At 51.1% G+C, this 13997-nt stretch overlaps 1 protein-coding gene across 1 annotated transcript in view; it reads left to right on the top strand.

The window, feature by feature from the left end:
* Sil1 (SIL1 nucleotide exchange factor) overlaps positions 1 to 4006 on the top strand; it is a 237348-nt gene extending 233342 nt beyond the window's left edge. The window contains exons 8-10 of the mRNA XM_051163801.1: positions 1732 to 1828; positions 2237 to 2401; positions 3530 to 4006. Coding sequence (XP_051019758.1) covers positions 1732 to 1828; positions 2237 to 2401; positions 3530 to 3886 — 619 coding nt within the window. The 3' untranslated portion in view covers positions 3887 to 4006. The remainder of the gene's footprint in view (positions 1 to 1731; positions 1829 to 2236; positions 2402 to 3529) is intronic.
* Positions 4007 to 13997: the final 9991 nt, after the last annotated feature.

Here is a 13997-nt window from a genome sequence, read left to right as displayed (position 1 = left end):
TAGCCACATGATGACACAGACGGCCCTAATTAACTCACACTTTGATGAAGCAGCTGCCTGCCTCCAGTACAGGCAATAGAAGCAGGCAAGGAGCTCCACTCCAGCCCCTGCACAGACTGCCTGCCTATCTGGAAAGGAACTGTCAGCCTGCCATCTCCTGGGACATCTCCGTTTCTTCACCAGGCTACTCCCTATGCACAAGGGTGGAGCTGCCAAAGGATTGGCCAGCACCTTCCATACATCTCTTCTGATGGAAGGATGCCAGGAGAGTGAGGAAGGAAAACTGCTTGTGTCTGCTCTCAGACTAGAAGATGGTTCCTGGCAGGAGCACAAAGGGCAGGCCATTTTGGGGGTTACTGGTTGTGTGCTGGGCCTCTTCCAAGGGCAGCAGTGTGGTGCGCCATTTTTCCTGTTACCCATCTTTCCCCTACCTTCTGGACTTTGGACCAGGACAGAAGCTGACTGCCTCTAAGTTGTGCTTGCTTCCTGGCAGCCCACCATACTGTTGGGGACATTGTGTGGCTTCCCAGCTAGGAAGCTGGAGTTTGGGAGGGCAGACGCTTTGGAGGCTCTGTGGTACTTGTGGCCCTGTGATGAACTGAAGGCAGCCAGAGACTCAAGGAGATTTTGGCATCCTTTTTGGGCTGCCTGGATGTGTGTGACTGTCTGGCCTGTGACCTGACCCTTCTGTTTTCTGGGAACTCCTGCATGGACCTCTGAGTGGGAGACCCTTGGGTTTGCCTAAGAAGCTGACCACATAGGCCTTTGTGCTTGTCACACGGCACATGTGTGCAATCCCAGCATTCAAGAGCCTGAGACGGGAAGATGGCAATGGAACTGAGGTTAGCAAGACACTGCTCCCAAACAAAAGCATAAACAAAAACAATCAAAAAACAAAAAGAAAGAACAAAAGAGAAAGCAAGAGGTAAGTAAGCCAGGCATGGTGGTGCACACCTTTAATCCCAGTACTTGGGATGCAGAGGCAGGTGGATGTCTGTGAGTTCAAGGCCAGCCTGGTCTATATAGTGAGTTCCAAGACAGCCAGGGCTATGTGGCTATGTGGAGAGACCCTGTCTTGAAAGGAAGAATGTGAAGGGGGTGAAAGGCCTGTTCATCGTGGCTTTCCAGCATGTTCCTGCTGGTGTCCTCTTTATGTCCAGGAGGGCTGGGATTGAACTAATTTTTAAGGATTTATATTTTATGTGTGGTTGAATGTCTGTGTGTGTATATGTGCACAACGTGTATAGAGTGCTGAGAGGGGAGAGGGTGGGCTTCTGGGCCTGGCCTCCAGCTCTGTCCAACAGCACAGAGCGTTCCAGGTTCTCCCTAATGTGCGGCTGCCTGGGATCACGGAAGACGAAGCTCCCAATACCGGCTTTACGCAGAGGGAGCGTGCAGCAGTGCCTCTGGGTGCTGTTTCAATTTCAGGATGGCTTGGTGGTGGTAGATGTGATTTCTCCCCTAGCCCCTCAGTCTGTTGGCTTCTGGAGAGCAGCAGGCTGACGTGCGGCCCTTGGCCCTCTCTCCTCTGCCACAGGCCCTTGTCCCCAGGTGGGTGTGCATGCATTTCTCTTTTTTTTCTGCAGGTGAGTAATAACTTGTTTGGGACAAGCACCACCCACCTCTTGTGTTCCTGCCTCTTCCAAGAAAGCTTGGTGTGGTCTTAGCTCCCTAGTTCCCTGGATCCTGCGCCCAGCAAAGTGTCACCGTTTCTTGTGCTTCTTCCCACAGCAATCCAAGGGTCCAGGTAGAAGCCATTGAAGGGGGAGCTCTGCAGAAGTTACTGGTCATCCTGGCCACAGAGCAGTCTCTGCCCACCAAGAAAAAGGCGAGTCTGCCCCTTGCCCCTACTCTGTGTCCAGCATATGCCCTGGGCCTGCAGGGGAAGGCTCCCTCCTGCTTATGCCATACACAGGGTCCTGAGCACTGTCTGCTGTTGTCACAGAGAGCTCACAACATCTAATGCAGGTGGCAGTGTCATCTGAAGGCTTGGGGACAGCTAGGCTCGATGAGCTTGCATTTCCCCTGAGCCATACTGTTCACATACACACACACACACACACACACACACACACTCACTTTGCCTGCTTGGTTTTGTTAAAGTTATCTGAGGCCCCAAGGGAATGGAGGAGCCTGGCAGGTCCTGACTCACTGGGCTGACCTCAGCTGCCTCTTTGTGCCATAGAGTTGGTACAAACCTGTGCGGCTCTCACTTACCCCTGGCATGTGCCCCCAGGTCCTGTTCGCGCTGTGTTCCCTGCTGCGCCACTTCCCCTATGCCCAGCAGCAGTTCCTGAAGCTTGGGGGGCTGCAGGTCCTCAGGAGCCTTGTGCAAGAGAAGAATGCGAAGGTGCTGGCCGTGCGTGTGGTCACCCTGCTCTATGACCTGGTCACCGAGAAGGTGAGTGCCCACACCTTTGTTTTGCTTTGTATTTGCTTCTGGCCATTTGACCAAAATGCCCCTTCAAATGCCTCTGTCCAGCTAAATGGATGGACAGATGAACGGATGGACAGAGGAGACGTGTATCAAAGAGGATGTCCTATGAGACATGACACCACGGCTGGAACCCGAGGGCTGGTCAGGAAGGGAGGAGGTGCTAGTGATGATTAGTGCCAAGTACACAGGCAGTAAGGCCTGGTGAGGAAGGCATGGGATGGAGCGTCAGAGCGCGGGAGGGGACCAAAGAGCTAGGCTGGCCTGGCCCTGGGATTCTGGAAACCTGGGCACACTTCTGGGAGCTTTGTCTCTGAGCAGGGGCTCAGGATGGACCCTATTGTTTGTTACCGGTCCACTTAGATCTGTGCAAGCCCAGGAGGCACCCTGAGAAGAGAGAAACAGGCCTGGATCCTTAGCCTCTGCCGAGGCTCTCCTTAGCTCTGTGCCCATTGCTGACTGATGGCACAGGGCCATCAGCCATCTAGCGTATGGCACATCAAGGGCTAGGACTGCAGGCATGAGCCACATGCCAGGCCTGGAGCAGGAATCAGAACCCAAGCTCTCTGGCCCCATGCTATACAAACTGTCATGCTATTTAGGTATATTTTAAATAGTGTGTGTACATAATATGTACATGTAGGTGCTGATGGTATGGCGTACATGTCAGGACCATAGGGCATCTTAATGGCTTAGTGTTTTCCGCCCACCTTTATGTGGCTCCGGGACTGAACTCATGTTGCCAAGTGCATGGAGCTAGTGCCTCTCCCCACTAAGCCGTCTCATCAGCCGCACGTTGGAATTCTTCCTTACTTGCTAGACCCTGGGAGCAGAGACTGGGTCCTCATTTGGGTTCTCCAGCCCCCAACACCTTGTGCTGGTGTTTGGTGAATGGGTAGATCGATGGACACACAGATGGGCAAGGGAGCATGGAAGAAGCTCCCTCTTCCAGGAATCCAGTTGGTTGCCTCCCAGGAAGTCCCTGGTGGCCCAAAGTCACATAGAAAGTAGCTGAGCGTCTCCTAAAGGGAGGAGCTAGCCCAGTGCAGGATGACTGCTGTCTGTATTTTCTCTACCTTATCCTTGGCTGTGCAGATGTTTGCTGAGGAGGAGGCAGAGCTGAGCCGGGACTCATCCCCAGAGAAGCTGCAGCAGTATCGCCAAGTGCACCTGCTGCCAGGCTTGCGGGAACAGGGCTGGTGTGAGATCACCGCCCACCTCCTGGCCCTCCCAGAGCATGACGCTCGGGAAAAGGTACTGCAGACACTGGGTGCCCTCCTGGCCACCTGCCGAGACCACTACCGCCAAGACGTCCAGCTCAGTAGGACACTGGGCACTCTCCAAGCAGAGTACCAAGCGCTGGCCTCCCTCGAACTCCAAGAAGGTGAAGATGAAGGCTACTTCCGGGATCTGCTGGCCTCCATCAACAGCTTGCTAAAGGAACTAAGATGAGGCTGCCACGCTGATGCCAGGACGGGACTGGGACGCTGTTGTATGAGCCTGGGTGGCTCCTCAGGGGACATCACCCAGGAGGGAGGACTTCCATACTGGGGCGTGAGCTCTATCTGGGCAGAGCTGGCTTGGCCATTAAACAGAGCCGCGAAGACTGTGGTCTGTCTCTCGTGTCCGTGCAGATCGGGCTTAGCCCTGTGACTGGGCACCAGGCCTTGAGCCCTGAGTCAGTGAGCCGCTGGGGATGGGCCTCTAGCGTCATGCTGGCCAGCCCAGGGCTTGCAGTAACAGGATGCTCAAGGAAGGCCTGCTCTAAGAGTTGGCAGCCTCTAGCTGTTTCACTTTGAAAGTCGATTGACCTTTCGGATAAAAGAGAGTGCTGGTAGTAACAACAGAGGGCGAGCCTAAGGCGCTGGATACTCAGCTTGTCCCCTCCCTGAGCAAACTGTGAGGATCATCTCACTGTACTCTACCTGGGCCAAAGGCTGCTGGCACTGGGGAGGCCTGAGGGCATCTCCACCTGGGACTGCTCTATCCACCAGGCAGCAAGTGGGCCGGTGCTGAGGGGCCATTGCTGCTGCAGCCTGTGCGGTGAGAGGATGCAGGGTGGGAGGATGCAGGGTGACACTGACTTGGGAGTGAACAGTGGATGCCCAGGCAGACCGCTAAGCAGGGCAGAGGTGCCCCATCTGTGCCCTTGCCCCCTCCAGTGTCCAGGTTAAGCCTAAGGAGGGGAAGACCCAGCCTGCATGGACCTCCACCCCAGAGAGACTGAGTGCCAGGCTGGGAGCCTGCTGCAAGTTGCCATGGCAACCCCAGCTCTGGGCTTTCCTGATTTGGATTCTGGTGAGTGTGTTTTTTCAGTCTTTCCCAGTGCACCAAAGGCTGGCTCCTGCCGGCTCCTACAGCCCTCCCATCCCCAGGAGGGCAAGTTGGGAAGGTCACTGGTTGGGCAACCTTCACAGAGGAACAAAGGGTGAGTTGGTGGTCTCGCTCCTTGCAGTTCCCTCCCTGGGCCTTCCTCTCCGCCCTCCTCTGCCTGCATTAGCCACAAAGAAGCAGTGAGCTGTGGTCATCTGAGCAGCTGATGCTTTGGGAAGGCTGTTTCCCTGTGGGGATCAGAATTTAGTCTGCCAAACGTTGGGTACCACCACCGTTTACCCTTAAAGACCCACGGCTGTAGAGGTGCAGTTTTTCAGAGGAGCGAACATTGACTCTGGGAGCCTGTGTGCTGCCTGAGCTGACACACTGAGACTAATGTACGCTGTGGAAAGTGTACACGTGCTCACTGGAAGCAGGCTCAGGGCAGAGGGCCCTGCTGTCTTAGCCACCAGCCGGCCATGGCTCAGAAGGCCTTTGCTGGAGCCTGGCCACGGCCAAGTCAAGACACACTTTGGAGATGTGGTCAGCAGTGTCTGTAAGTGGATTTTAGAAAGAAGCAAGATGAGGGGGCCTGGAACAGGGCTGGCCAGAGTGGGGGGAGCTACAAAGGAAGCCCAAGCAGAACTCCTTGTGGTAGCACACCCGCTGAGCCCTGGGGAACTGTGCAAGCCCTGGTGTCCCCACTGTCCCTTCTGCCCTCACATATGACTCTTGGATTAGCACATCTGTACTTCCAAAGCCTCTTGAGGCTGTGACTCCTGGGGAGGGCAGGGAAGTAGCTTCTGGGGACTGCAGTGCGGGGGCTGGACCAGTGCTAGGCTTCTGAGCTTCAGGCCTGGTAGGGGACTTCACACCTCGCCCAGTTTTACCCCTTAACATCACCGAAGGGGAGGTTGATTTGCAGCCTGCTTGGCATCATCCAGGTTTGTGTCCTGGACTGGAGCCAGGGAGCCACGAAGCCAACTCAAGCTTCTTGTGAGCAGGCTCTGGTGCTGTTACCCCGCTCAGCACTGGTTGGGTCTTCAGGGTTACAGAAAATCTCTCTTTGCCTTACCTTTCGGTACTGCCCTGCCAGCGATAGCCAGGAAGCGCGGCCACCTCATCCCCTGACCTCTGTCTTACAACTGATGGCTAGAGGCCTGACCCTGGCTTGTGTCTCCATCTGATGTCAAGGGCTGCAGAGTGGAGTGGTGGGCCAAGGCCCCACCCATCCCTCAGCAAGCTTGGTTTCTTTTGTTTGTTTGTTTTGTTTTCAATATAAGCAAGCTTAGTTTTCTTGCACTTGCTTATTCATTTTTTTCATCCGAACTGTACTGATTCTGAGATGAATCGGACACAGATTCTTGCACTACGGGTCAAGGCAGCTTGGACTGTGACAGAGCTGAACAGATTAGGGAAAGCCCCTCAGAGACTGGTGATGCCCAAGCTGAGACTTGAAGAACAGCCCAGGTAAGGTGGAGAGAGTTTGAGCAGAGGGGGATAAACGCACACTTGGAGTTGCTGGCGGAAGCGGTGGAGTGGCCAGGTGACCAATGGTGCAGCCACATGGGCCATTAAGGATCCAGGCCCTGTCAACCTTGTCATAGAGCGTGTCTTCACCCTGACGCAGTGGGGAGCAGCCTGGCTGCCCCTCCCTCATTTGTCTTGTCTTTCACACATGTTCTGGCTTAGTGCTGTGGGTCAGGCCTCTGCTGAGCAGGATGGAGAGAGAGGAAAACTAAATTCAGTAGCACTGAAGGGGACGCAGGAGAGTCACAAGCATGTTGAGCTGGGGATAAAAACAGCCTGAAATGATAGAACCTATGGTTCAGCAATAGATTACAAAGTCAATGGTAATTTTATAAATTAGTAAAAAACAGAAAAACCCAAAGGGGGGAAAACCCAATAAAATTGAAAAAAAAAAAAAAAGGTGTAGAGAAAGATCAATGAAACTAAAAGATGGGTCTGTGAAAGAGAGGAGTCGCAAATAACCAGTATTCCAGATGAAGGGGCCACCGCTCTGAATCCACAAGCATCAAAGGATAAAAGGTGGATAAACCAATGGCAACTCTAAATAAATACATTGTAAAGCCCATTTGACAGCTTGGAGGAAACAGGGCCAGGTCCTTGGAAGCGTGGGCTTTGCTTGCTGGTCCTATTGCTGTGCAGCAAATCTCCAGGAGCTCAGGGCTGTGAACAGCACATTCACTGTCTTGCAACTCCATGGGGCATAAGTCTGACGTGGTTCCCACTGCGCAAAAAGCACAGTGCTGCGTGATGTGTGCAGCAGGGCCTTGCCTGACTTTGGAGGAAATCCTTTGGTACAGTCACACAAAGCAAGCCAGGCTCCCACTTGGCACCACTCTGGCAGCAGCCCAATAAAAAGGGGCACTGGCCTTTGGCTCACTCAGCCTTTCCAGCCTCCACTAGGCTGATCTGCCTTGTCATGGCTGCGGATTCCTTGGCTGGTATCTGAACTAGAGTTTCTGTGCTTCCGCTATTGACCGAGCAAGGACCGGCAACCTCTGGGGTGTTATGCAGCTGCTATGGTGATTGGCAAGTGAGGTGGTTTGATAAATTCTTGGAGTGTGTTTACCTACATTACCATAGGAATGTCCATTCCATTCCTCTGGAGAGCCCTAAGGCACCACCCTTAATGAAAAGCTTCCACAAACTAGAAGTGCAAAGAACTTTCCCGGCTTCATTAGGGTTCCTGCATAACCCTGCACCTGCCACCCTCAAACATGATGGTGAAAGACCAAACTCTACCCTCCTAGACCGACACCAAGGGCCACCTTCACAACTCCTCAGTCTTGTGCTGAAGTCTGGGCCGGCCTTAGCAGCAGACAGGTGACAGATGGTCAGTGTGGGAGACCCCACAGAGTCCATGCAAGAAGGTCTCCCGGAGCTATTACGTTTGTAAATGCAAGGTCTGTGCACTGGATGGATGTGTTTTCTATATACTTGGCATAAATAGATATTAAAAATTGAAAGCGGCACTTCACAGTTGCAGTAGAAGATGATGTGTAGCTTCTTTGGGCTGAGGTGCAGGGAGCTGTGCTGGCAGCTATGAAACACCAAAGAGGAGCATCAGAGAAGAGTTCACTAAATGGGAGACATTCTGAGCTCCCGGGCTGGAAGGCTCAGCGCTGCTCAGATGTCTGTTTCAGCACAGCTAATCTTATGTGTAGAAATTATGAGTCCTGATTGAAAATTTAAATGGAAACACAAAGGCATTAGAATAGCTAAAATAATTTTGAAAAGTAGAAAGAGGGCTCACACTACCCAATTTTAAGACTACAAGCCCATAGGAATCAGGCAGGACCAGAGGCTTGACCAACTAGACACTTGGCAAGGCTTGGCAGCAGAGGCCTTTAATCTAACACTTGAGAGGCCAAGGCAGGCAGATCCCTCTGAGTTTGAGGCTAGCCCGGCCTACATAATGAGTTCTAGGAGAGCCAGGGGTTATGTGGAGAGACTGTCTCCGAAATAATAAATAAATAGAAATAATAGACATATATATCAATGAATCAGAGACCACACAAATAACTCTCTGCCCATGGTCGGGGCTGACTTTCCAGAGTCCAGTGTAGGCCTTGAAGCATAGATCCTGCCTAACCCTCTAAAGCTGCCTGCTTTTCCTGTCTAGTGCCTCACTGTAGATCAGACTGGCTTTGAACTCATAGAGATCTGCCTGTCTCTGTCTTAGCCGTGTGCTTACGCTCGGTAGCTCTAACTTGCAACTTTGAGACACGATAGCAGGAGAACAGCTTTCCTTTTCCTTCCATGAGAATGACCTGTCATGTGGAGAGATTACGGTACAGCGTTTTGGAGGCATATCACAATTTCCCTACTCTCACTACTACCCTTGCACTTTGGAGCCATTATTAAGTAAAAATAAGTGTTACTTGACTATAAGAGCTGTGCTGCTGTGACTGGGGTCCCTCTGATAGCCAAGATAGCCACCACATGACTCGCGGGCAGGAAGCAGGTGCAGTGTGGACACCCTAGCTGCAGGGCCGATGCCCATTGCAGCAGGATCGCGCTGGACAGTAAGGCTCTGTCACTACACGGGCATGTGACCGGAAGCTCATGCCATGTTCATGTCCACAGCTGTCCATTGAATGTTGGGACCATGCTTGACCAAGCGAGCCTAAATGAGGATGGACTACTCAAGTGCTTTGGGGTTTCTTTTTCTTTCTTTCTTTTTGTTTTTTAAAGATTTATTTATTTTTATGAATGAGTGCTCTATCTGCATGAACCCCTGGGAATTGAACCACTGAGCCATCCTTCCAACCTGTTTGTTTTGGAGACAGGGTCTCTCTCTTACATAACTGGCTGTCCTTGAACTCAGAGATCCACCTGCCTCTGCTTCCCCAGGGCTGGGTTTAAAGGTGTGCACCACCATACCTGGCTAATTTTTGACAAAGGTGCAAAGATGGAGAAAAGCGTCTTTTCAAAGGGTGCTGTAGCAGTTGGACCTCTGTGTACCCTGTGCCTCATGATGACACAGTTCAACTTGAAATCAATCATGGACCTACATCTGAAACTTTTATTAAAAAACGAGATCGATTGTTGTGATCTAGAGCCAGGCAAAAAGTTCTTAAAAATAATACAGGACTTAAAATCCAGGGATTTAAAAATCTCATAAATTGGACTCAAAGTAAAAAACTTCAGTTAAGAAACTAAGAAAATAAAAAGCTCAAAACAGAAAATCCTTTGCAAATCACATATTTGACAAAGGTTTTGTATCGAGAATATGTAAGGAATTTTCAAAGCCCATCTGTAGAGTCAACCCAATAAAAGAGATTTGAAAAGGCATCTTACCAAACACAGATGGCTGAGGAGCACTTGCGCACACTCAGCACCCACAGTTGTTAGAGAAATGCACATAAAAACACAACCACACACCTATACCCAAGCATAGCCTGGGGATGCCATGTGCCGGAGCTAGAACAGCTGGACGCTCACGGCTGCTGGCAAAATACAGAATGGCACGGCTGGTAGTGAACAGTGTGCAGGTCTCTTGTAGCTGTACGTTACTTATTATGGAACACAACCTTTTCCTAGGTGTTTACCTGAGATAAGCAAAAATCTGTTTATACAAAAGTCTGTGTTCAAATGCTTCCATAAAAATGTATGGATTAAAAGTAAAACTAGAAACAGTTGCAGTGTCCCTCACAGGAGGAATGAGTGAACACACTGCATACCCTCTAATGGAATACCGCTCACTACTGAAAACAGGATGCTCACGAGGACGCATGCGACCCAAAGGCTCTGGGCTCCCTGGGATGCACTGTGCAGGTGTAACCAACGTCAAATCTGAGAACAGGGATTTCATTTATACAGAAGGGTGTGTTCGAACTATCTGGGGATACCACAGAGGAGAGCAGGTGCGTAACTGTCCTGTGTCATGTTACTGCATGTAAATCCCAACCTAGTTTTTTATTTTAATTCTATTTAAAAATTTTAAAGTCTACTTAATTGTTTATGTTTTGCCTGCATGTATATCTATGATTCATGTGTGTGCTGGTGCCTGCAGAGGCCCAAAGTGTGTTGGATCCCTCAAACTAGAGTTGCAGCTGTGAGCCGTGTGGGTGCTGAACTGAACCCCCGAACAAGTGCTCTTAACCTCTGAGCCCCACTCCAATCGGAATTTTTAAAAAGCAAAAGACCAAGAAAGAGCTTTAGTAAACCCCTCCTGCCCATTGCTGAGTTTCCTCACACTGTGCTCTGGAGGCTGTTCACACCATCTCGGGGTGGCAGGACAGCCTGGGGATCCTATGCCAATCTTCACAATTCTAGTTCAGGACAGCCAGCAGGATGCGACAGCTAGCTCACATGGTGGCAGAGAATCTATGCCAGAGAAATAAATTGGGATACCTCATTGATGGAAGCTTGGGGGACCACCCATCGCATTTGAGGACCATCTGACTAACAACACTGACCAGCAGGTATATTTACCTCCCCAAGATAAGCAGAAATGTCAGACAACGTTCATGTCGTCTGTTCACGGTGACAATAGGTTGGCTGTGGTACAAGAGTGCAGCTAAAGTTGGTGGAGGCTCCTGTAAGCGCTCCTCAGTAGCGCTGACAAAGGGCACGGTTTTACTGCTTATATATGGTGTGGAGTGTAGAGGTGTGGCCTCCCCTGCCCCACCCTGAAAGGCCTGTTGTTGAACATTTTAACAGCAGCCACCTTTGGGTGTCACAGGCCTGGAGGCTGCCATGGCAGGACAGATAGGAAAAGAACCCAGAGCTGAGCCCTACGCATGGCAGCATCACAGCCATCAGGAATGGGCTGAGAAGCCCAGAGAAGGCACTCCTTACAACTAAAGTTCATGGGGTGACTAGAACCTGGGGGATGCCAGAGGGACTAGACCTTGAAGCTGGTGTTGGAGTTAAGTCTCTTGGTGCCAGGTGACTTGGATGAGGGGCTCTGCATCTTCTTTCTCAGCTTGAGGGCTCAAGAGCAGATAACGACACCTCCCACATTGCAGAGATATGGGTGACATACTAAGGGCTAGAGAAAAACTCTGATGTGCTCCTCACAGCGGCTCCTTCCTTCCTTCCTAGGGAGGTGACCGTGGCCAAGCTCTGGGCAGTGGGTGCACAGAAGTTAAATTGGGGACCATGGACAGAAGGTAGGAGGGTGGTTAGGAAGGGCAGGGCTGGCCTGTGGAATGCACAGATCCTGGGTGAGTTGTTAGGGGAAGCAGGTCACCATGGCAAGAGTGACAGGCTAGGGAGGTGGCTGGCATGCAGTGTGGGGACTTCTGTCCTGTGCTCACTCAGGCCTCGCCAGGTTGTGAGGAGCATGCCCTTCCTGGCCTAGGTCGGACTCTGACAATGCAGGGGTGGTGTCTTCAGGGGTCTTCACAAAGTCCCCTCACAGTCGCATCCTTGCGCCGTGTGGAATCACAAGATCTGCATGACACCCAAGTGTTTCAAGATTTTGGTCTGGGCTTCTTAGTTGCGTTTTTGTTGTTTTTTGTTTTTTATAAAATTCTCCGGTATTTTGAAGAGGACACAGCCAAGGCCATGCCTAGAACAGTAAGTGCAGACACGGGAGAGATGTGGGTGCAGACAGTAGGGCCCCAGTCACAAGGTGGCTTGATGCAGAAGCTGGACTCGTATGTGGCGGCAGGCGTGCAGGGACCTGGGAAGGACTGGGGACTTGCTGGGGTGTGGGCAGAGGTGTCAGGCGAAATGGCTGCTGACAGGTGGAATGCGGAGCCTTAACTTGGGAACTTTACTGATGAGCTGACAGCAACACAATTGCAAAGGGCACAAGGGCCCAAAGAAGATGCAGGCAATGTGGTGCGGAGGCCACAGACGCCCTTGAGAAGCTAAGGCCACTAAGCCTGGCAAGCAAGTTTGTTGCCACATGGCCAATGGTCACAGGTGCTGCCAACCAAGCCCAGCGCCCAGACCAAGGCTGAGGCTCCAGCATGAGGTTCCACAGAGAAGGCATCTGCAAAGGTGAAGACAGGTAGACTGGTGTTGCATGTGACTCTCCTCAGCATCTGCAGATGGTTAGTGGCCTGTGCTGTCTTACAAATAAATGAAGCAGGATTTGTTTAAAACACACACACACACACACACACACACACACACACACACACACACACACACACACACACACCACCACCCCCCCCCCCTAAACTGCAGGCCATGTTTGGTGGTATCAGTAACGGGGGCATCTTGTACATGCAGCAAGTGACCCAGGCCTTGGTCATTCAAACAGTCACTACATGTGAACAGCAGGAACAGACGTGGTAACATATTCAATATACTGTTGACAAAGAGGGTGGGTAAGGCTTCATGCCCCTGGTAAGGTGACTTGGTTATCAATACTTGAAGAATGGAACACAGCAGAGTGCCCGGGGATGTGAACTCCGCTAGTACAAGCAAGGTGGGACATAACAGGAGGGGCTTTCGGCATGGGAGCAGAGAGCAGAGGCAGCAGCTGCACTCTGGCCAGGCGAGCAGAGTACCAACACCAAACAGCTTCAGTCATTTAAAGCAAGGCATCTGGGCACGATCAGAAAAGTGACAGAGAAGGGCAAGGTTCAGGCACCCCAGAAGGAGCAGAGAGACGGAGTGGGAGGGCAGGCACAGTGGAGGGAGGTGTGTTCAGGAAGTGTTCCCATGGACCACAGGTTTGATAAGGTAACAAAGGGCCAGTCTGTCTGTGGAAGACAGTCACCTTGACAAGGTAAGAGCTGAACAGTGGCAGAACAGAATCTAGTAAGGTGACAATGGCCATAGGCCATTTAGGGAGCTCCAAGAGGTCACATCTAGTGGGAAGGGACAGGAGACAAGGCTAGGGAATGGAGAGAGCCATTATAAACGATATAATTAATGTTCTAATGATGGCCAATCATGGTATTAACAGAGCTGGATTGCTTCAACTACTTTTAGAATTCACTGTTTCCTCATCTGTGCATGAGGTCAACAGATGCTCATGCAGCTGAGTCATAGCTAGTGTGGTTTCACATGTGTTTGGTCATGGCCATCTCATCAACTTCCTGAAAAATGACCGGTAGCAGCTCCCATCACCTCATGCCCATGGCGAATGGGTTTTATTGCTGGCATGCCCTTAGCAAAATGTAAGGGAAATGTTCATGTTGCTGGAGCTGGCTTTGACTTGAACTCTGAAGACGGGTTATCAAATTCCTCAGGATGGGGATACGCTGAGGCACTGAACAGGACCTGACCCTGCCTGGGTGGCAAGAGGCCAAAAGGTCCTTCCTAGAACTACAGACGCAGTCTCTCCCTCCCACAGTAGGCAGCCACCCTGGGAGTCCAGAGGCATGATGGGAATCATTGTGTGACTCTGGGAGGAAAAGGAGCTACTTCTGCTTCTTAGACGTGGTTCCATAGTAGACTTTATTGGGAAAATTAGTGTAAAAAACAGTCAGATTCATAAAACTTAAATAAGACAGTAAAAGCGTTCCTTGTAGCTACAGTAATTGCTATAGAAATCACAAGTAAGGTAGAGTCTAAGTTATTGCCTAAGCAAACACTATGCTGTGAGCCTGAGGCAGGAAACAGTGATTAGAAGTGAGCCTGCTGATGCATTTGCATTTGAAGCTGGGTGGGGGTGGGGGTGGGGTCTGATTACAACATCACTGTACCCCAGGAAAAAACAACTCTATTGAAGTCCCTGCAGCAGAGTGATCAGTAACTGCAGCGGTGCACTGTAATTCCCAATTTGTTTCATAAAGAAAGCAATCAATTTCCTGCG

Source organism: Acomys russatus, chromosome 20 (genome assembly GCF_903995435.1).
Source record: "Acomys russatus chromosome 20, mAcoRus1.1, whole genome shotgun sequence".
Taxonomy (NCBI): Eukaryota; Metazoa; Chordata; class Mammalia; order Rodentia; family Muridae; genus Acomys; species Acomys russatus.
This window is presented reverse-complemented; position numbering and strand designations above follow the sequence as displayed.